Here is a 22,660-nt window from a genome sequence, read left to right as displayed (position 1 = left end):
TTTAACGAACAGTACTACGCTGCCGATCTAACAGTCCAAATTTCCAGAGCTAGAATGACCAAGCCGCAGACAGCCGTGATCCGTGAACACACTTAGTCTTATTTCAGCCTGGTGGGGGTGTCGAATAGTGGAGACTCCCAGGGCAAAAATTATGCCCTTTTACTAATCTGTTTCCTAGGAGTACCCAATGTGTCGGAAAATCTCAGTTCACTATACAAGCGGCGGAAAGATGTATCTAACTTGGAGGTAAATTTTTCGTCCAAGCCAGAGGAGAAATCCCCTCTTCACTGCTAATTTGGAGTAAAATGAAGGTAGAATGTAATAAAAGTGAAGAGGAAGAAGCTTTTCTTAAGAAATGGCTCTTTTCAGGATTGAGTTTTGAGTTATTTAGTGAATTGTGGTGCTACAATTTGGAATAGGCCTAAATTGTATTCCTAGACCAGGTCATACTACTACTGCTGCTGCTGCTACTCCTACTACTAAGTGAGACTCTGCCTTAAATATGCACACTGGATGTTCAAACCAGCGCGTCAGAGTAGCGATCGAATAGCTGGAATACTATGATGAACTAGTCTGTTACGTACCGGCAGTATCAGAAAATGTATGAACCAGAGGAATGGCATGCTAAAGAAGAAAGTTTTCCAACTCCCCAGCTATATCCCGCCAATATTCAGTCAGGCTGTTATACTCGGTACACAGCAGTAATCCCATCTATCTGAGCTGAGCGATAGCATAAGAGACAAAGAACATCACAACAAATAATGGTCAATATAATGTTATTGTTGATCAGTGTTCTGTGCTTTCAATATTGTAGACCTTCACATATAGTTTTCTTCCGACTCTGAAATACCAATCATAGTCGGTACGGTAAAAGTGAATAAAACATAAATAGTCGGAAATTGTATTCTCTATAACTTTTGGTATGTAGTACTTTACGATAGGACCAATAACATAGGTATTTAAAAATTAAATTTTAGGCGCCTTCCCACAAACTACAATTTCATCCAGCGTGAATAAAATTGTTCATAACTTGGACTGTAGTTTCTTATTCCCCGACTCTATATACCGACTTTCATTAAATTCTGTTAACCCATTTTCTCATGGCTCGGCGTTGATATGGACTTCACAACAAAAATACAAATTCATGAATATCTGTATTATCAAAGCCAGTATGGTAACAATGTATGACATAAATGATCAGAAATTTAATTCTATGTAACTTTCGTTATGTAGTATTTATCGATAGGACCACTAACAATATAAATATTTGAGAATTAAATTTGAGGCCTTCCCCTAAACTACCATTTCACTCAGCATGAGTAAAATTATTTATAGCCTAGATTGTAGTGGCTCATCCCCCGACTTTACATACCAATTTTCATTAAATTCTCTTCAGCCTTTTTCTCGTGATGCGTGTACAGACAGACAGACAGACAGACAGACAGACAGACAGACAGACAGACAGACAGACAGACAGACAGACAGACAGACAGACAGACAACGAGCTCGATAGCTGCAGTCGCTTAAGTGCGGCCAGTATCCAGTATTCGGGAGATAGTAGGTTCGAACCCCACAGTCGGCAGCCCTGAAAATGGTTTTCCGTGGTTTCCCATTTTTACACCAGGCAAATGCTGGGGCTGTACCTTAATTAAGGCCACGGCCGCTTCCTTCCCATTCCTAGGCCTTCCCTGTCCTATCGTCGCCATAAGACCTATCTGTGTCTGTGCGACGTAAGCAACTAGAAAAAAAAATGACAGACAGACAGAAATTACAGAAAAGTAAAAATTGAATTTCCTTGTTAATATGGACATGAATGATATAGAAATACAGTTCTTTTCAAATTCTTAGCAATGTACAGACAAAACTCTTATTTTATATATATAGATTTTTGTATAATTGGTATTGTCTTTTTGCAGTGTATATATTCAGTATATTTTCCTTGATGTCAGATATTTGTTGCATTAGTACTTCCTAGTTTTCTAGAGTAATTCTGTGAACAAGAACAGTCAGTTACTATTAATTAACCACAGAACTAAATTTTGTCGTTTTTCCTCTCTTTTTACTGTGTACTTCTGCAGAATGTCAGTACTATTATCAAAATATCACCTTTAGTAGTTTGTTACACTTATTAAAGAAGAAAATCATGTTGTTTGAGGTAAAATTAAATATTCATTTTTCATTGCTTAATTGAGCATTTTCACAGCAAAGCTCCAAATTTTATTCGGCAGCATAGGGGTTAAATATCTTGCCAGTTCATCTGTTGCAATAGGACCATCTTCAACATCAGACCATGAAGCAATTCTTCTTTTATTACTTTGTCAGATTATGGCATAGTCCTGGAATGGAAGATTGGAATGTTCATCATTCATACACGCCTTGTTCAGATCGTTCATTACACAAAATGAATGTCTTTCCCATCAGTGTGAACTACAGGCTTGAATACCGACCAAATACGACTTTTGATGTTCGGATCTGGTTCAGAAGTTTTGTATTGTTCGGTTTCTAGTTTTTCGTTTACTTCACATTTTGTTGCCAAGGTTTCTTTCCTTTTGAAGCCACAGTCTGCATTCATTTCTGAAAACAGGATAGTAGATTGGGAAGTCAAACTAGAAAACCGCAGCAAACGTAATAGTCTCCACTCGATCATAATGCAACACACTCCGCTGACATGCATTACACTGTACACATTGAAGCAGTCAGCCCATAGAACCACCACAGCGCTGTCCTTGGTTCACCATATGTGAACGACATAGCGCTGCCCAGTCCGACCCGTGCGTTGACGTTACTGGCTTCTCATGGGCTGGGCCGCTGTGCAGGACTCTGCTGCCTTCTCCTGTACCGTCAGCAAACCAGGCGTTAAGTGCAGTGGCTATTTTTCGATGCTACATACAGAGTCACTTGAATGTAAATGACAGTGTTTTCACAGCAATAAATTTTGTTGAAAAGTGTGTGGAAGAAAATAAATTAAACAGTAAAAAAACAGAAGAGACCAACGGATTATTTCCAAAGGTGTCAACGGAGGTATGTTTGTTGTTTCACTACTATATGTACTGTATCCTGTCTTCTAGAAAGTTTACTATAATATGGGTTATAATTAAAGTGATGCCATAAAACAGTTTGTTTGTATATTTTTAAATATTGTTAAAAATAATGTATTCAGTATAAGCCCGTTGATACATATGATTCAATTATGAGCTATACATGCACAAACACGGTATTCTCTATATCTCGAAATTTTGATAACTCGAATTAAAATTTAGCTCCGGAAGTGATTTCAGATATCAAGGTTCCACTGTATATTCTCAGAAGTCTTACCAAACCCAGCTTGTTTTCTAGCTTTCAACTTTTGTACCTTTTTATAAATGTCTTTATTATCATAGATAAACTTCAGTATTGTGCCATTATTAGTCGCCTCCTCTTTATATTCAACTATCCAAGATTTATTGTATTGGTATAAGAAATTGCTTGGAATAGGTATAAAATTTTGTTTTAGTTCACAACAAAAGAGATAGTTGTCTAATTCCTATATGTTTTCATTTGTGATTTAATTCATAGTTCATATTCTTGTTTTTTCAGGTTTGCAGATGCTGTTATGGATCTTGCTCAGTGCCCAGTGCCATGCCACCAACGTAGCAACTGTTCTCAGTGCTTAGATGATCGAGGACGCTGTGTTTGGTGTGAAGCAACTGAAGTAGGTTTTCTTGTGATATGTGGGATAAGAATTTTAATCTTTACTAGTAAAACAATTCTTTTGTTTGACTAATTTTTAGAATGTATTTGAACTTCTTCAAACCTTGAATTTAAAACATCACAGAGTTCAGTCGGAATTTGATTTAAATCTCATGACTCACGATTTTGAGTTCTGCACCGCACTGTTGCACACTTTAAACAAAATCTTTCACATATAATCACTCAGGAATATTTTCATGCTGCTTTTTAAATTTGCGTAGAGAGGATTTGTATTCACCAGTAATGACACTTCAGAATTAGGATTTGGTATTTGAAAACACTCCAGGATATGAAGAAATTATCTTTGCTCCAATACAATTGATTATGGGGCTTTCTAACTTAGAATGCAGAGAGCGAAATAATCCTTTATCTCATCCTCATCAGAGTCAAACCACCTGACTTCATTTACCCAGTTTTTCTAGCACAATCATTTGTTTCCCATGCTATAACTGAACCATGTAACCTTGCTTCAATGGGAAGGCTTGTGCGTCCCAGTGAAGCGGATAGCCAAGCCACAGATGCAACCATATCGGATGGTTATCTGTCAAGAGACCAGACCAACGAATGTTTCATCTAAAGAGGGTAGCAGCTTTTCGGAAGTTGCAAGGGTGGCCGTTCAGATGATTGACTGGTACGGCCTTGTAATAATACTTAACATGGCTTAGCTGTGTTGATACTGCTACACGGCTGAAAGCAATGGGTAACTACAGCTGTAACTAATTTCCAAGGACATGCAGCTCTCTCTGTATGAATGATGTACTGATGATGGATTCCTCCCGGGTAAAATATTCTGGAGGTACAATAGTCCCCCATTCATATCTCCAGCTGGGGACTACACGAGAGGGAGAAGTCATCAGGAAGACGGATACTGACATTCTGCGAGTCGGAGCGTAGAATGTTAGAAGTTTTGATCGTTGCGATAGGTTAGAGAATCTGAAAAGGGAGATGAATAGGCTAAGGTTAGATGTAGTTTATATACGCACAGTATGTTGGCAAGAAAAGCAGGATGTTTTGTCAGGTGACTACAGAATTACCAACACAAAATCAAACAGGGAAATGCAGGAGTTGCTTTGATAATGAGTAAGAAAATAGGGCAGCGTGTAAGCTATTACGACCAATGTAGTGAAAAGATTATTGTTGTCAAGATAGACACCAGGCCAATGCCCACCACAGTTCAATGGATGATGAAGAAATCAAAATAATTCATGAAAAGATAGAAGATTTAATACATTATGTAAAAGGTGACAAGAATCTAATTGTAATGGTAGCTGGGAATGCAATGGTAGGCCAGAGATGAGAAGGCGGTAGGAAAATTTGGATTGGGACGGGAATGAAGGAGGAAGTCGGTTGGTTGAATTCTGCACCCATCATAATTTTGTCCTTGCTAATACTTGGTTCAAACACCGCAAACGATGGCTGTATATGTTGACAAGACCTGGAGATACTGGAAGGTATAAAATACACTTCATTATGATTAGACTGAGATGCAGAAACCATGTTTTGGACTGCAAGACTTTCCCAGGAGCAGACCTAGACTCTGACCACAACTTGTTGGTCATGAAATGCCATCTGAATTTTAAGAAATTGAAGAAAGGAAGGAATGCAAGGAGATGGGATTTAGATAAGCCAAAAGAAAAGAGTGTGGGGGATTGTTTAAACGTGTTGTTCAAGGAATAAATGAAAATGCCGAAGGAAACACAGTAGAGGAAGAATGGACAGTCGTGAAGAAGGAGCAGCTGAAGAAAGGTTACAATTAGAATGAAAAAGAATATCCACCTAATCAATGGATCAGCATGAAGATTATCTCATATGACGAAGAAAGGTTAGGAAGATTAACTATGAATCAATGGATAACTCAGACCTGATTGACAAACAACGAAAGTACAAGAATGCAACACACACACAAAAAAAAAGAAAGAAACGGACAGGAATGAATGTAGGTGATTAAAGTAATGAAGTGGATAGAAAGTGCAGGTCAGCTAAGGTAGAATGGCTGAAAGAGAAGTGCAAGGATGTGGAAGGTTGTATGGTCCTAGGAAACGTAGATGGTGCATACAGGAAAATCAAGGGAGCATTTGGAGAAAGGAGAAGTGTGTGTATGAATAGTAAGAGCTCAGATGGAAAACACTTCTAGGAAAAGAAGACAAGCCAGAAAGATGACAGGAAGATATCCAACACTTGTATCAAGTGGAACTTCAGTTATCCATTCCTGGAAACTACGTTTACCCAGGTTATTCATTCAGTTCATGTGGTCTCGTGAGTGTGCTAATTCAATCGTGTGTAAAAGTTCTGCATTATTCGTTCATCAAAGAAACAATTTCCCAGATCAACTCTCCAGAAATTTCAGTCCCATCAATGTTAAATCCTTTGATCAAACATTTTTCAAGAAACAGTATCTCACGAAAGGACTGCTACGGCATACCTATGGTCTTGGCATTAACGTTCCTCCATTTCGATAATTAGACCAAGTACCGTAGCCTACTGGAAAAGTGATCGGTGGTGAACTGGCACAAGGGACCATCTTAGCATCGCATTCGCCTGGTATTGTTTAGGGAATCCTTGAAAATCATAAAGCAGAGGGTGGCCACAACAATTGAAAGGAGACGGCTGTACTTGAAGATTGAACGAGTTTCGTCAAATGGTAAAACATCTACATTATATTCAGGGTTAGATGTTTATTTTTAACCTTTTTCAGTTGTATTGCTGAACAGGTATTCGGCACTCCCCTCAGGACACTATATAGTTACTGGGATTTCAGACAGGAAGTGAAATTGCTCTTTGTTTACACGAATAGAGTATTTTAATATGATCAGATATGATTATGTTCATGAAAACAGAACAGATGTTGCACCTTACATACATAAAGCCATGGGTGATATTGGGATTACATATTACTAGAACGGATAGAAATACAGTATTACCCCTCCTTTACACTTTTCAAGGGACCCAAGAATACTGGCGTAAATGGGGGGGAAGTGTAAATCGTGGGAAACAACTTATATATGTAAAAATGCTCTGGAAAAAGACGTAAACAATACAGAAATATATTATTAACTTATAGATTATTTTAATCATAATCCTATTACAGTACTTGCCTCAAATAAAGGTCCAGTGTAAATTAACTGTTGACACTACATTGTCTTTGTAATTCTGCTCATCCACTGACCATGAGAATGTTACCCAGTAGGTAGTCAAAATATTTTGTAATACAGTATAATAATTTAATCTGGTTATCTTTCTTAGAATGATCTAACATGCAATAATTTTTCTTTCTCTGTTAACCCTTTCACACTCAGCCTATATGCTGAAGAAGCTCAAACTAATTTCTGTGATTTTCCAACCAAATTACAAAAAATCAACACGTACAGTTTAAAACATATTAAAATGAAACAAATCATACTAATACAGGAAACTATGAGCATTTCAGAAATGAATTTACCTTGGACGTATTATTATTGGTAAAACCAAAAAGAAAATTTTAAACTTTGAAAATAAATTTTAGAAAATAAATTATGATTTTCAATTTGAGAAAGATCAGACATATAACGGGAATCACTTTTGGCAAAATAAAGTCATCATTACTGTCTAAATCATCTGAAAATTCAGGGATATTGGCTTCATTTGGCCTTGAATATGGCCTAGCCATTATGATAAAAAGATGATGCAAGCACATGCAACAATGGAGTAATGAGAAGGAGTAAAATTATAGTTTGCGAAGTACAGCGAACACATGATATGCCAAGGAAACGAAATAAACTCTAGACTAAACTGATTGCAAGATCAAATTGTTGTATTCATAAGCCAACCAAAACAGATCCATGCAATAACAACTTCGAATAACCACAACATATACATTCACGGTTAACAGATTTCATTTGTCGAAAATAAAAATATTTTGTAGGACTGGTGGATATATCTGTAGAGTAAAATGCAAATTCAACGCTTTAAGGTACTGTCACAATCAACTGTTACCATTTAACAGCCACATAAATGACCAATATCCCTAAATAGGACAGAGCCGATGTATCGGTGCCGTGAGTTTTCTCGCCATAACCTCTCGCGCCGATAGATCAGCGCACTGAGTGCAAAAGGGTTAATATTATATTAATTTGTTGGGTACGCAACCCGATTGTCAGAATTGTCGTACATTTTGCGTAAATTTGTTGAGTAGGCAACCCGCTTGTCATAGTCGTGCAGTCTGTGTAGCTTCCTCTGATATTCATAATCGGCTAGTTTCAGCCATGTGTTGTCGTAAAGTGTATGTGCCTAGTTGGTCATCATGCCGTGGTTACTCAAAGCGTTATAGGTTAGTTGCATCGCCATTTTACTTAAATTTTCTCCCATCTCAAACAGCAGAAAGCATAAAATGTCATAAACGTAAATTTGAGAATTTGAATACATTGCAAGCATAGGGAATCTGAGGGGACCAACGAAAAATGTTGTAAACGACAGGAAAACATAAATTGCGGAAACGTAAATGCGTGGTATTACTGTATATAGTGTGATGAATTGCACGGCTTTGAATGTTCTTTCACTACGTGGTGCTGGTGTATTTGTATACTCATCAGCTGACTCTTATCACATGTTTCTAAATGGGATTTGATGTAACTTAATTTGGAATTTCTCGTTTAAAGGTATTATTTAGAACAGTATATTCATTATTTTGGTGTTTCAGGAATGTGCATTCTGTTTCCTGATGGTTGTGTTTATGTGCAATGTGTTTTTGATGCAAAGTAAGGTATAGTATTCCTTGGTTTGAAAGAATTCAGTGAAAAATGCATAGGAAATATTTTACAGTTAGTAATGACATAAAGACCAAACTTCAGAAATTATTTCATCAATAACTTAATCAGAATCTCAAATGTTTATGTGTCTAGTTGAGCTAAGTGTTCCTTCAGTAATTCACCACAAAATTGAATTCAGTTGCAATTATAACATAAAAAACAAATAAAAAACAACAACAAGATGTTAACTGTTTAGTGTATGTACATGCTATGTACTATAAACATATTAAACGTCTGCAGGCACCCACATGATTGTTATGTATTTCATACACATGTAATTCCTACATAACTAATTAAATTATAACATGCTGAACGTAATCATGAATCTGACTAACACTACACCCCAGCAGTCAGTTAACTAGACACCTTGGATGTTTTCTGGATGTGTTTTGTGGTCATACAAACTTGCACTTCTTTCGTAACCGGTACTTATTTTATTCGGAAATAGAATCAATATCTTATACAGTGAAAATTAATTTTGTAATCAAGTCCTGAGCATGCTTAGTGCAGCAACCCAGTCCATGAGACACATAATTAAATGTAAACTATTCAAGCATTCTAGCACACTATGATTACTCACAAGTTCCTCTACATGAGTAAACATCAATAACAATTCATTTGATGGGTAAATGAGATGGATGATTTGCTACGTTCTTACAGACTTGCTAGGGCTGAAAATGGACTGCTTTTTGCCTCTGAATTGTTTTACAGAGAGCCGACTCATGCTGCACAATAATACCATTGTATTTGGTTCGTTATTGGACATTATAAATTTTTCAGCTAACTCATTCCTGATTGCCAGCGTTTTGCCCCAGTGTGCTAAGTTGGGCTCATCAGTTGGTAAATAGCACACTTACCAAGCTGCATCGCTAGTGCAAACTGTGAAGGCCACTGCGTAGGCTACATGGAGCCAATGGACTAAGAGACTGTCTCATTTTCAAAAATTGATTCCGCATTTTCAAAAATTGATTCTTGCCTGGCCATCATATGATAAAGATGTTGATTCGCATAGGGAACCTGAAATAAATTTGTAATGTCCAATAACGGACCAACTACATTGGTATTATAAATTTACTCATTCGGAACAAATATTTCAGGTTCCCTATGGGAATCAACATCTTTATCATCATGCTGCATAGACGGTTACTTTGCTTGCATGTTTAATATATATCCTCCGAAGTGATGAATTACACTCATTTTTGAATTGCTGAAGGAAAGCTATTGGTTCATCTTACCAACTGGATAATGGTGGTTGATCAAAGGTAAGCTTGTTGCAAATTTTTTTCCAAGCTGTCTGGTACTAAGGATTTGTCATTTTGGAGAAGAGCTTGGGACTGAAAAGAAGTAATTTTTCATTCGACTGTTTATCGTAACCCAACTTGAAACCTGGGACATTGCAAGTTGTAGGCATATTCACATGCGATAGTGATTTGAAACATATGGCGAAGTCCCACTTCTCAAATAATATTTTTCACTACTCAGTTCACAAAAAGTTAATGTCGTGTATTTCGCGCACTTGTGACTACCAGAATAGATTGTAAAATGTTTACACACTTACGCTGTAAGCCGACAAAAACACGTCTACATGCCGTTAGATCGACAGCAGTGCTATGTGTGGTGGAGGGCATTCGCGCCTTGCCTATTAACATGCAATTCATATTACTCTTGTCAATTTATTTCTTATAATTGCACTTCAGTACGGAACAAAAATTAAATTTATAGCTTATAAATCATAGAGAGTCGTCACATTAGTCATTTCTATTCATCTTGCTATTATTGTTTTGATCCTAACATAAGATGGGAAATTTTACGTTTAACATTTAAACAGTTTGTATCACTTCTCACTCGTACTGGCTGGTGCGGAGAGTGCGCTTTCCAGCTGAGCTCAAGATCATGAATAACCTAAAATTCTGGAGTTAGATGATATTCTCTTTGCAATTTGCTTGTGTGTGGTGATGGGCAGAATTGAATATAATGAATGCATTTGAGAACTTTCGAGAATTGATACTTACATTCCTAACCATATTTTTGAGTTCAACATAACCTTTAACACGTTGAGTGCCAGACCGATTTTCATAGGCTTGCCGTCTAGTGCCGTGAGCTAACAACATCGAGTTACTCCCTGGTGCCAAAACGTTCACAGGCTTAACCAAGCAGATGATCGCTGATATGAAGATGTATTTATGATATATTACGTTAACTTATTATGTATATTAGGTAAAATATTGCGGCCCTATATGGGGTCGTACTGGTCATTAAGAACTGTACACGTACACGCGCCCCCATATGGGGTCGTACTTATACAGTAGTTACTGTCTCAGCGCTCGGTCATACTTACATTTTCCTTTGCGGGGACGCGTTATATGCTGTTGATTATGATAGATATGTTATCTTGTTCATACTGGAGCCGTTAAAAAGTACGATCTCCGATTTAAGGTCAGGAAATGTTTGTAAATGACGATCTTCCGATTTTAGGTTAGGAAATTTTTGTATAGAATATAGTTATATAAAGTAGTGAAAATCATTTGAATTTGGTAAATTAGGATGTAACAGAATAATATTATAAGAAGAATTAGTAGTTACGGAATATTGAATAAATATACAATTTTTTTGTATAACTTTCAATTTGAGTAAGAGAAGCTGGCAGTGCTGGTTGTGCACATGGGAAAACAGTGAATATATCGTTGAAGACGGTCATAATTGTTGCAACAGCTGGCTGGGAAACCTGGAGTAAGTGGGGAAGTGTGTGCTGAAGACTGTAATTCATGAATGTGGTTGAACATGCGAGATCGATATTTGCTGTATACTGGGTTCAAAATCACTGTAACTATATACTTCGTCTACATCATCATTGTCCAACTTGTTCGATATATCATCCAGACAGTCTGCACTAAGTCTTTTACTGATCGATTTACTCGTAACGACTTAAAAAAGAAAAGGAAACTCAGAGCACTGCACACTTACATAAACAACCCGTGTGTGAGATAGACAATGACTTTGTCACCCTACAAAGCACTCTTGACGTACTCATATGGGGTCGCGCCAAAACAGGAATTGAGAAATGGAAGGTGGACTATGCACGTACTTTAAATAGACGACCAGCAGATGGCAGGAAGAGACTTTATACATCTTCGAAACACATACTTACTGCGCACCCAAATGGGTTCGCACAGTTCTCGATTTAGAACGAACGTACGACCCCATATGGGGACGTGAAGTTCAAAAACTTGGCTACTCTCACGTACCCATATGGGGTCGTATGGCACTCAACGTGTTAAGTATCGATGTAGGCCTAATTTACACAGTACAAGATTTCCAGAAACTTATTACGAACAGTATACTGCTGACCAAATTACAGTGAAGGATTAAAGAAAAGAAGGGATTTTGCTATCATGTGGGGTGTTTTTGTATCTAATGTGTTTTATTTTATTAGATTAGAGAATTAAAATCTACTTGTAGTCAATTGTTATTTGCCTTGGCGTTATTAGATTTTTGATTCGTTTGGCTCAAAGTTGCTGACCTGAATGAAGTTTTCATGAGAAACTGACAAAATTTTCCCAGCAAAACTGAATGTAAAGTATTGAGATTTTTAACTCGTAATTAATGCTTGAAGCTGGCCGCGCAGTCTAGCTTGCCTGCCTCTCACCTGAAGGCCCCGGGTTCAGTTCGCGGCCAGGTCAGGCATTTTTACTTAGGTATGAGGGCTGGTTCTAGGTCCACTCAGCCTATGTGATACCGTTAATTGGATGCTGTTATGCATTATTAGACTAAGTGCCGAAAATTGGTTTCAAGATATTCACGTTTAACTTTAGGTTTATGTGTAAATTCGAGCAAATATAATTTTGTTAAACATGGTATTCCTGGGGTTGTAGATAATAGATTGTACCTTCTCACCAAATTTCAACATTTTAATACTCACAGTTCATAGATTTTCTTAAAAAAATGTTGCTTAGTCTACTGATGCAATTTAAGGTATTTCTCACGTGTGAATAATGCATCACAATGCTACACCAATAACCCCTTACTGTTGAGTATCTACCGAGTAATACTTCAAAACATATGTGACCGCAGTCATGATTAAAATCTGAATATCCTACTGCACTAAGTGTTGGAACCATCGCGAGCCGCACCACAACTCTGACACATTATTCAAGTTTTAGATGGAGAAACTTTAGATGGGGAGCTATTCCCTAAAGTCATTGTTATAACCACTTATTGATTTGACGAATTTCAACTGATCCGAGTCAAATACAAATGTTAAGAAGTGAGCCATCATAGTCTATACTGCCCCCTTCGTGCCGGGCAGCTCAGCCGGTGAGCGAGAGTCTCAGAAGTAGACCGTTCGCTTACTGGCTGTGCAGAAAATTTTAAGGGCAGGGATAGCTTAAGGACTAGCGACAAATGAAAGGAACATTTAAAATGGGTTTTAACATTTATTAAAAACTAAGCACTCTCCACAATAAGAAAATTTATAACAAAATCTTGAAATTTAAAGAGAGTTCTTCTCGGCCAGTGTCTAAACTACTCGGGATTTCGGCCCCAGAAACTACGACTCTGTAAATATACAAATAAAAATTAGCCTACTTGATTTTATAAAATAATCAAATTAATTTCTGAGAAAGCCTTTCTCAATTTCACAAAAATGATTTTTTAAATTAAATAATTACTTCGGCCATTTATTTGCCATTAATAACTGAATTATTATCTCCTCACTTTAATTGAAAAATTCAAATAAAATTTTTTTAGTCGGCGAAATCATCTTCCAATCAATTTTCTTAAATTATAAATTAATAAATTGAAACATTTCTACAATTATTCTTAAAGTTTTCCTCAGTAATTATCATAAATTGATGCAGCGTCATTCACAACGTTCTCTTCGTTTACTCTAATTTTTACAACATGTAGGGTTAACAATTCTTAGTCGGTGAATTCGATCCACGGACATGGTCCTTGCTTATTCATTTTTCTTTAAAGCATATGACCCCAATCTATCTTAATTTTCAATAAAATTCACTAAAGGTTCGTAAATGAGTAAAATATGCTCACCCCAAAATGATACAAAATTGGACAAAATACGCTCACAGCGAACAAGAGATCACGACAAATAATCACCATGAAAAATATCATAATCACAAAATATCAACCAATCATTCATTCCACACTCACACTCGTGTACACGGTAACATTAAAAAATATTTTTAGCGAATTCTAGCCTTTTATTTTTAATTTTTAGTCGAAGTCAGGGAAAAATTTTAGATGACGGTATCGGCTAATGAATACCATTGCGATAGATTGAGAGGTGATGGTATCAGGATTATCACTTCAACAATGAAACTGAATTCACAACGATGTTCCAGGGAATGTTAGAGATAAAAATCATCAATAAAATTATTTTAAGAAAATGCCTAATACGCAGGTCAAATAAATAAACGCGTTTGCGGTCAATGAGTTACGCCACTATTATTATTCTGCTAATATATTATGGTTCTCGATTAATACGTGCTCTACTCGAAGAACTTATGTCCAACGACATATTCTCTTCCTAAGTGACTCAATTAATGGATTCACAAAAATAATCACAAATCTCTAATCCATTTCCAAGTCCAAAGTTATAACAGTAACACAGTAAATGCAACAAGTGATCTGTCAAGACACAGCCGTATTCCAGGCCCAAATTTATTCAATCTGAGCACACATTAATGCCATACAAGTCCAAACAATAATTACACTCAGGACCTTATCCCACATTTTAAACCGTAATGATATTCTATTATTGTTATTATTATTATTATTATTATTATTATTATTATCATCATCATCATCATCATCATCATCATCATCCGCGCGTGGTCATATTCACGTAGGCTGAAGTACAATAAATTTTACAGATGACTCTAACTGTACTGTATTTTAAGTTGCATAAAAGATCGCAAAATCATCAAGGAAAATCCTAACGTAGTGAAATGTCTCGATATTCTGTCCCGTATGACTCCAAATTAATTTCAAATTAATTAATAAATCAAATTTATATTATCGGAGGGGTCAATTAATTTTATCACACTCCTATGCTGAATCGGGACAGTTAGAACAAGTCTCGAAGACATTCACACCAATCTGACTAACTAATAAAGCCCAAGTACACATTCACGTTCAATCACAAACTACCTTCCACCAAAGAAAGAGTCCGACTCGTTGGCTGAATGGTCAGCGTACTGGCCTTCGGTTCAGAGGGTCCCGGGTTCGATTCCCGGCCGGGTCGGGGATTTTAACCTTCATTGGTTAATTCCAATGGCCCGGGGGCTGGGTGTTTGTGCTGTCCCCAACATCCCTGCAACTCGCACACCACACATAACACTATCCTCCCCCACAATAACACGCAGTTACCTACACATGGCCGATGCCGCCCACCCTCATCGGAGGGTCTGCCTTACAAGGGCTGCACTCGGCTAGAAATAGCCACACGAAATTATTATTACCAAAGAAAGAAGGAATGAAAATTCTAACTACTGAAACTATGAGAAGTTACTGCAATGAATAAATAAGGACTACGTCTACATTAATTTTACAAAGATTCACAGAAATGAAATTGAAACATGGTACTCATGTGGATGTGGAATCTGGATTTCAGCGGATGACCAAGGAAATAGGTCAGGTCACCCTATCATCGAACTCCGTCCTTCTCCATGGCTGAAGATGCCTCACATGTTTAGTAAGTCATGGCAGGAGTGAGGACAAGCATGGAATAGTAATGGACTCCTTCATACAGGTGTGCCTGCATCTTGAAAATTTCACGAACTGCTGGCAGTCTTCCTCTTCCGTCTTCCTCGTGAAATGAGCTGAAACTAAGAAATCAGTCTTAAATATTGTTCAAGACACACACGCAATGAGCTAGGTCAGATATGAATACCTAACTTTTAAGAATCTTCTATATTTCGTAGAGTTGAAATTAATCTGAACTGCTGAATTTTCAAAGTTCTACGGAGTAAATTTCCCCAGAAGCAGAATAAATGTCAAATTGTAGCAGTCAGGACCAGCATAAGAAGAAGAAGAATGAGAAATCCCACAGAAAACACCACTATTTAATTATCTTGAGATGAAGGTGTGTCTTTGTATCACTCGTGATTGGTCGAAATCTTGCAATCCAGCGGGTGTTACAATTTCATTGGAGAACAGTTAGACGTGCAGCGGCCTTGACAGTATTGATCGATCGGCCTTGGTAATTCCGCTGTCGTCACGTGGCACTCAGCTGGCTGTAGAAGACATGACATAAAAATTCCAGCGCACCCTCGCTCGCTGGTCTGGTCGGGAAAAACCTGTTCTAGGCCGCTTGCCTCACGGAGATACTGAAATGTTAAAATTTCCGCCCTGGCTGACAAAATAATGCACTAGCCCACTGTGATATTAAAATATTCCCTTTCAGTAAATTATTTACCAGATTTGAAGGGCACAATACAATGCAGTGCATATTTCTTTATGGATTTTCCTTCACGATAGGCCTATAATGTTCTGAGAGTACAGTACTGACGTGATATTTTCAAGCCTATGGGTAAGTTTTGTTCTGCTTTAGACACACATTATAATGGCAGTTTCTCGTACCATTAGGGGACGTTGACCTAGATGGGCCCCTTCAAACAAGCATCATCATCATCATCATCATCATCATCATCAGAATGGCAGTCCCTTACTAAGTAAAGGATATGAAGAAAAATAAAGCGATTACTTATCGCAGTTGCACAGAACAAGAACAGAAAATGTGATTAAAATATTTGCTCCCATAAATTCACATAAAACACTGGACAGGTAATAAGACTGTTACTCTCAATTCATTCAATCTTGAAATCATCATCTCCATTGAATCCATCTATGCCGTCCACGATGTCAGAATCTCATTGAAGTTGCTGGTAAAATTGTTTGGCACCTGCAAGTATTATGTGCATCAGCAACTTAAGGCCTCCAAGTTTGGCTTCAGAGATAGGTTTTCCATTTGGCCACAAAGGTATTAATGCCTGATTAATGGGAACTTTAGTTTCCCATGGTCATCCCATCTTGATGTATTTAGATTTACTTCCATATATTCACCATCAAATTTAGTTTTGACGTACATACTGAACGGCTGAGATTTCAAGAAATGGATTTTTAAAAGTTTTTATCAGTTTATCTTGCAACCATGGACATCCGTTTCCCGATTCACGATCAGTTTTTTCAAGTTCTGCTGAACTGAAGAACGACGTGTCTTCCATCTAGCGAACAACAATGGGGTTTTTCCGCCTGCAGTTTCTCATTATGTTGCTTGTTTGAATCTCCTACTGCACTAAGTGTTGGAACTTACGATGCTTATTCTGATTATTGTGATCTGGAATTCACTGTTTTGGTGCGTATTACCTAGCATAACATGTTAAAACACTGTTACAGTGAAGCCTTCACAGCTTCTTCAAATAAATATTTCGATACAGAAATATTACTTACATTGAAGACTACCGTATTAGCAGGGACCTGAAAAAATCGCATTTGCGTTAAATGCAAATTTTGAATCTTGTACTGAATCCAAGCCTACGGTAATTCTAATGTGGAATAAAATAATTTTTACGCATAAATAGAAGTGCGACAAAATGCGAATTGTGACCCAAAAGGCGAAATTAGTATGAATATGTGATTTTTGTGTGAATTCTGCAAAAAATGTGCTATTTTACTGGCAAAAACAACATATTTTTGGCAAAATCATCAGAAATACTCAAAATATGATGCATAAATCGACCATTCCAATCGATGAAGAATAGTAGCCAATCAATTGCTGCTTCCTGACTTTAACCGATATTTACAATGGGAATAGCAAGGGGAATAAGATCGTATCAATTATTATCGAAATGTAAATCGAGTGTCAAGGAAATAATGAGGTAGACGCAACGGTGTTTTCCTGTTGTTCAAAATTGAAACTAGTGAAGAGTAGGAAGTAGAGCGATCGTTTAGGTTATGGGGCGCACGACAAAAACTGCGCACGAAAGGGCTTAGCAATATGCAAAGAATGGTTTATATGCCACAGATTCAGTGACAGTGTTTTGCAAGTATTGTAATTGCTGAGTTGGGTGGGGGGAAAAAAAGATAGCGTTGTGAAACATGTTGCTTCTGAAAAACACGTGGGTAAGCGACGCGATAACGAAAGTTCAATCCCTGCTGCTAGTACGTCTCAAAGAAAGCAATCTTGTGTGCTTACACAGTTAGATAGTTGTAAACGACGAAAAATTTCCAGAGATAACTTCTCGAAACGCACAGTTAAAGTATTAGCCAAAGCAAATAAACCTCTGGAAAAGCTGGAAAGCAAAGAGCTAAGAGCCTGAATTACCGAGTTTTTGAACGAAGAGCTGCCATGTGTGAGAACTCTACGTGACATATATTTACCGGGTAAGTTTCAATTTCATTGGTTGGGTATGGTTTAGGTATTATGACATCGAAATCACGTGCAAAATTGAAGGATACCGAATTTGAGTGCGATTTCCATATCAAACTACCTTACCGTACCCAATTGATTCAGAAATTTTAAATTATTTTGTTATAACTTGAGGTGTTTCTTCCTTTCTCTAAGTTGCATCCGACTACCAGAAAACAACAGCAGAAGCTCTAGTGGGGAAGAACATCAACATACTCTGTGATGAAACTACAGATAGAATGGGCCGTTGTGTTTTTATCATCATATTCCAAGTCCCAGCCGGATCGAAAAGAGAGCTGCACGTTGTTTCTGTGAACTATCTTGATGCAGGAAATGCTACAAACTGCTCTCATGCTGTTTTAGAAGCTCTGCACAGTTATAGTGTACCATATGATGCAGTTAAAGTGTTTGTTAGTGACATTGTCCCGTACATGACCTGGTGTTATGAAACATTAAATGTGGTCTTAGGGGATCATTTAATGCATGTACCTTGCTGGGCACATAAGATCAACTTTGTTGGCAATAGTTGGGTTGCAGTGATGACAGATTTAAATAATGTGTTTGCGATGGTAAAGTCTGCATTTTTGAACACCAGAAAGCAAAAATATAATTATTTATAATTATTAACATCAAAGTATGGTGCTTCATAGGGTCTCTGTATCCTACCTCTCATCTCCTTTACCCCAAACTGCTTAACCTTGACACCAGTTTTACCTTCATTTGTGAGGGGACTTTTACTGCTGCAACTAATGATGCTTTGATTAAGCTCACTTCTCTACCGCAGGCTGCATGTAGAGACACATTTGTCAAAGCTGCTCATTCTTCACAGTTGAAGCTAGCCACATTGAAAGCTAATGACCCCAACCATAAGCATTTTGTGTCAATTTCTCAAGCTTTGTATCCAAAAAATATCATTTTGAATAACACTGATAAATTAGATGAGCTTGAGAAATTGTTTGGAGTAACAGATCTCTCACGAAACGATATCTGGTGTGGTTTCTGTTCTTTGAAACATGCAGTTCAAATTCAGATGAAAAAAATGTGATGTCATGCTTGCATTAACTACAGTTCAGACAAGAGTTCAGCATATTTGCTAAATACTGTCTTGAGTTGTTGTGGACCCCAACGAACAATGTAGATAGCGAACGCGTGTTGTCTCATTACAACACAGTAGTTACAGACAGATGGTGCAATTTGAAAAAAAGCAATGCTGAAGTACTGATAATGCTTTCATTTGAACAATGAATTTGTATTTTGTGTGAACCACGGTCAGTAATTGCACTTCATAAACATGGAATCGTTAAAATTAATATTACCATGCGATTATTTTCACTTTGTAAATAGATGCTAATTTTGCAAAAATAGATACTAATTTTGGAAAAAAGAGATGCTAATTTTTAAACAAATAGATGCTAATTTTTCAGGTCCCTACGTATTAGATACCGTACAACAATCTCATTTTGATACTAACCTTAGAAAGTTCTTCTAGAATGATTCTCTGACGTAACCATTAGTAGCATTGTCCTTCCTATTTTCAGAAGTACTTGATACATCGCTGAACTTCATAACGTGATAAACCACTCAATGTACCATCACGTCAATAACTTAGCACTATTGAAAATGTGGACTCTCCCTCACTGTCATTCACGACGCAATGTGAAGAATGAGTCACGTGGTCTAATGATGCGAAATGGAACGTCGCATAGTCTACTGATGCAATTTATAGTTTTACTGATTCCCACTATGTCACTTAGGTTTTCAGTTTGCTGGCAACTTATGGCCTCCTGTAAGACAGTGGGGAATTTATTGTAAGTAATTCAAGCTTTCCCCTACAAGATAGTGCTAAAATCTCAATTTTCGTCAATTGGCGCTTAGTCTATTGATGCATAACTTCATGCAATTGAGGAGCTATCTAATGGTGAGATGGTGACTCCTGTCTAGAGAGCCAGGAATAACGGCTGAGAAGATTTATCATGATGACAATGTGCCACCTTGCAATCTGCAGATCTTCGGGCTGAGCAGCAGTCGTTTGATAGGCAAAGGCCTATTAGGGCTGTAGTTTGGTTTGGTATGGTTTGGTTTGGTTTAGGAGTGTTTTTAATAAATTATACACACTTCATTCCTGTGATGTTTGGACCGAATTCCAGGAAAGCCACTGCTGGCAAGTGTGAAAACTAGTGTACCATTAGTTTAGTTTCTCATGCCTGCACAATTTTAACCCATATTATTTACGGAAGAATGGAAAGACAATTGAAAGTGAGTTGGGAGAAGATCAGTTTGGCTTCAGAAGAAATGTAAAAACACATGAAGCAATCCTAACTTCACGTCTAATCTTAGAGGACCGAATTAAGGACAAGGCCACGTACATGGCATTTGTAAATCTAGAAAAGGTATTCGATAATGTTGATTGGACCAAGCTATTTGAGATTTTGAAGGTGATCGGGATCAGATACCGTGAAAGAAGAGGATTATCTAGACTCTGTACAAAAATCAGTCAGCAGTGAGAAGAATTTAGGGCCATGAAAAATCAGCAACAATCCATAAAGGAGTGAGGCAAGGCTGTAATTTATACCCCCTTTCCTTATCATTGTTTATGTAGAATAGGCAATAAAGGAAATGTAAGAAGAATTTGGAAATGGAATCACAATCCAGGGAGAAGAAATTAAAAGTCAAAGATATTCCAATGATATTATTTTATCTGAGCCGGGTTGAGTGGCTCAGACGGTTGAGGCGCTGGCCTTCTGACCCCAACCTGGCAGGTTTGATCCTGGCTCAGTCCGATGGTATTTGACAGTGTTCAAATACGACAGCCTCATGTCGGTAGATTTACTGGCACGTAAAAGAACTCCTGCGGGACTAAATTCCAGCACCTCGGTGTCTCCGAAAACCGTAAAAGTAGTTAGTGGGACGTAAGGTCCATAACATTATTATTTTATCTGAGTCTACAGAAGATCTTGAGAAATAGCTGAATGGTAAGGGCACAGTCTTGCAGAAGCAGTACGAGATGAAAATAAATAGGTCTAAAACAATAGTAATGGATTCCAGTAAGAACTAAGTCAGGTTATGCAGGAAATATTAGATTAGGAAACAAAGTCTTAAAGACAGGTGAATATTGTTACTTGGGTACTAGAATAACTACCAATGACAGAAGTAAGCGGAACGTATAATGCAGACTAGCACAAGCAAGGAATGCCTTCCTTAAGAAAAGAAGAATTAAAGAGATGTTTTGAAGACATTCATTCGGATCGTGGCATTGAACGGAAGTGAAATATTGGCAATAACTAGCTTAGAAAGGAAGAGAATAGAACATTTTGAAATGTGGTGTTACAGAAGATTGCTGACTTGCTAATCACAAATTAAGAGATATTGAATCAAACTGATGAGAAGAGAACCATGTGGCTAAATCTGAACAGAAGAAGAGAGAAAATTATAGGACACATCTTAAGACACCCAGGACTTGCTCGGTTAGTTCTTGAGGGAAGTGTAGTTGGTAAAAATGGTAGGGGTAGACGAGGACCTCTCAAACGCTCAAAATATCACGCGTGCAAATCAAGGCGCAAGAGCTCCCTGCACTGTGCATCCGTTCCACTTGGCTCGGCTCGGACCAACGCGTTGTCTCTGGGCTACTCGGCTAAGCTCGGCTCAACTAGGCTCGGATTTGGAGCGCTACGGATCAAGTGAGGAAGAGGGAGACTGGGGGAGTGAGCGAGACAGGCGTGGGGAAAGAGAGAGACAGCGCTATTGCTCCAAATCGAGGAGTGGGGGTCTGCACTCTGGGCTACCAAGCAAAGTCGTCTTTTCCACCGTGCACAGTGCATGCACCAGGCGCCCTGGGAGGCCGTGGGTAGACCAAGGCATGAATATGACAAACAATTATGTAAGATGTAGGATGTACTAGTTATGTAGAAATGAAAAGGTTAGCACCAGATAGTGCGGCATGGAGAGCTGCATCAAATCAGTCTATGGACTGATGACTCAAACAACAACAACAACAACAACATCATCATTATTATCATCAACAACAACAACAACAGAAAGGTGGAAGTCAGTATGATCCAGAAATACTGAGAAACCTGGCTGAGGACAATACTAACTAGCATTTCAGACAGTACAGTACATAGTTACTGATGAATGAATGAATGAATGAATGAATGAATGAATGAATGAATGAATGAATGAATGAATGAATGAATGAATGAATGAATGAATGAATGAGCAAACTGTTTTCCTTTGCCACCCAAGTCCAGTCACCTTCATTCTTTATTGCACGTTTCTATTGTGGCTGCGACATGCATTTTCTGTATTAACACGCTTGCTTGCTTTGATCTATCTTAAACACTTTCAACCCGACTCTGAATACAGTCTCATTCACTACCCCAAGCCGTAGAAAACTGCAAGACTTGTGAACTAAGGGAATATTGTTGTACGGACAGTAAAACATAAGTCTAAGACAGTCACAATCCATACTTATAGTGAAAACTGTCCCTAAGGCCACCCATATTTGGAATTGATTTTCTAAGAATCAATTTAAAAGCCTCTAAAGGCAATGTATTTTGTATATCTGTGTAACCCATTGGCATACTAGGTTTAATGTGCTGAGCATGCATATGTATACCCCTTTCTTTTTTCTTGCATAAGGTATCGTTTTACAGTACTAACGAGGAAACCCTTCTATCTATAAATCTCCGATCTGATTAAGATTTGGTACGACAACTTAAGTAGG

At 37.7% G+C, this 22,660-nt stretch overlaps 1 protein-coding gene across 1 annotated transcript in view; it reads left to right on the top strand.

The window, feature by feature from the left end:
• Megf8 (multiple EGF like domains 8) overlaps window positions 1-22,660 on the top strand; it is a 461,373-nt gene that overhangs the window by 166,010 nt on the left and 272,703 nt on the right. The window contains exon 15 of the mRNA XM_067145403.2: window positions 3,577-3,691. Within this exon, the coding sequence (XP_067001504.2) occupies window positions 3,577-3,691 (115 nt within the window). The remainder of the gene's footprint in view (window positions 1-3,576; window positions 3,692-22,660) is intronic.

The sequence above is a fragment of the Anabrus simplex genome, chromosome 4, assembly GCF_040414725.1.
Source record: "Anabrus simplex isolate iqAnaSimp1 chromosome 4, ASM4041472v1, whole genome shotgun sequence".
Lineage (NCBI taxonomy): Eukaryota > Metazoa > Arthropoda > Insecta > Orthoptera > Tettigoniidae > Anabrus > Anabrus simplex.
Note: the sequence above shows the minus strand (reverse complement) of the source record. Positions and strands in the feature narration are given on the sequence as shown.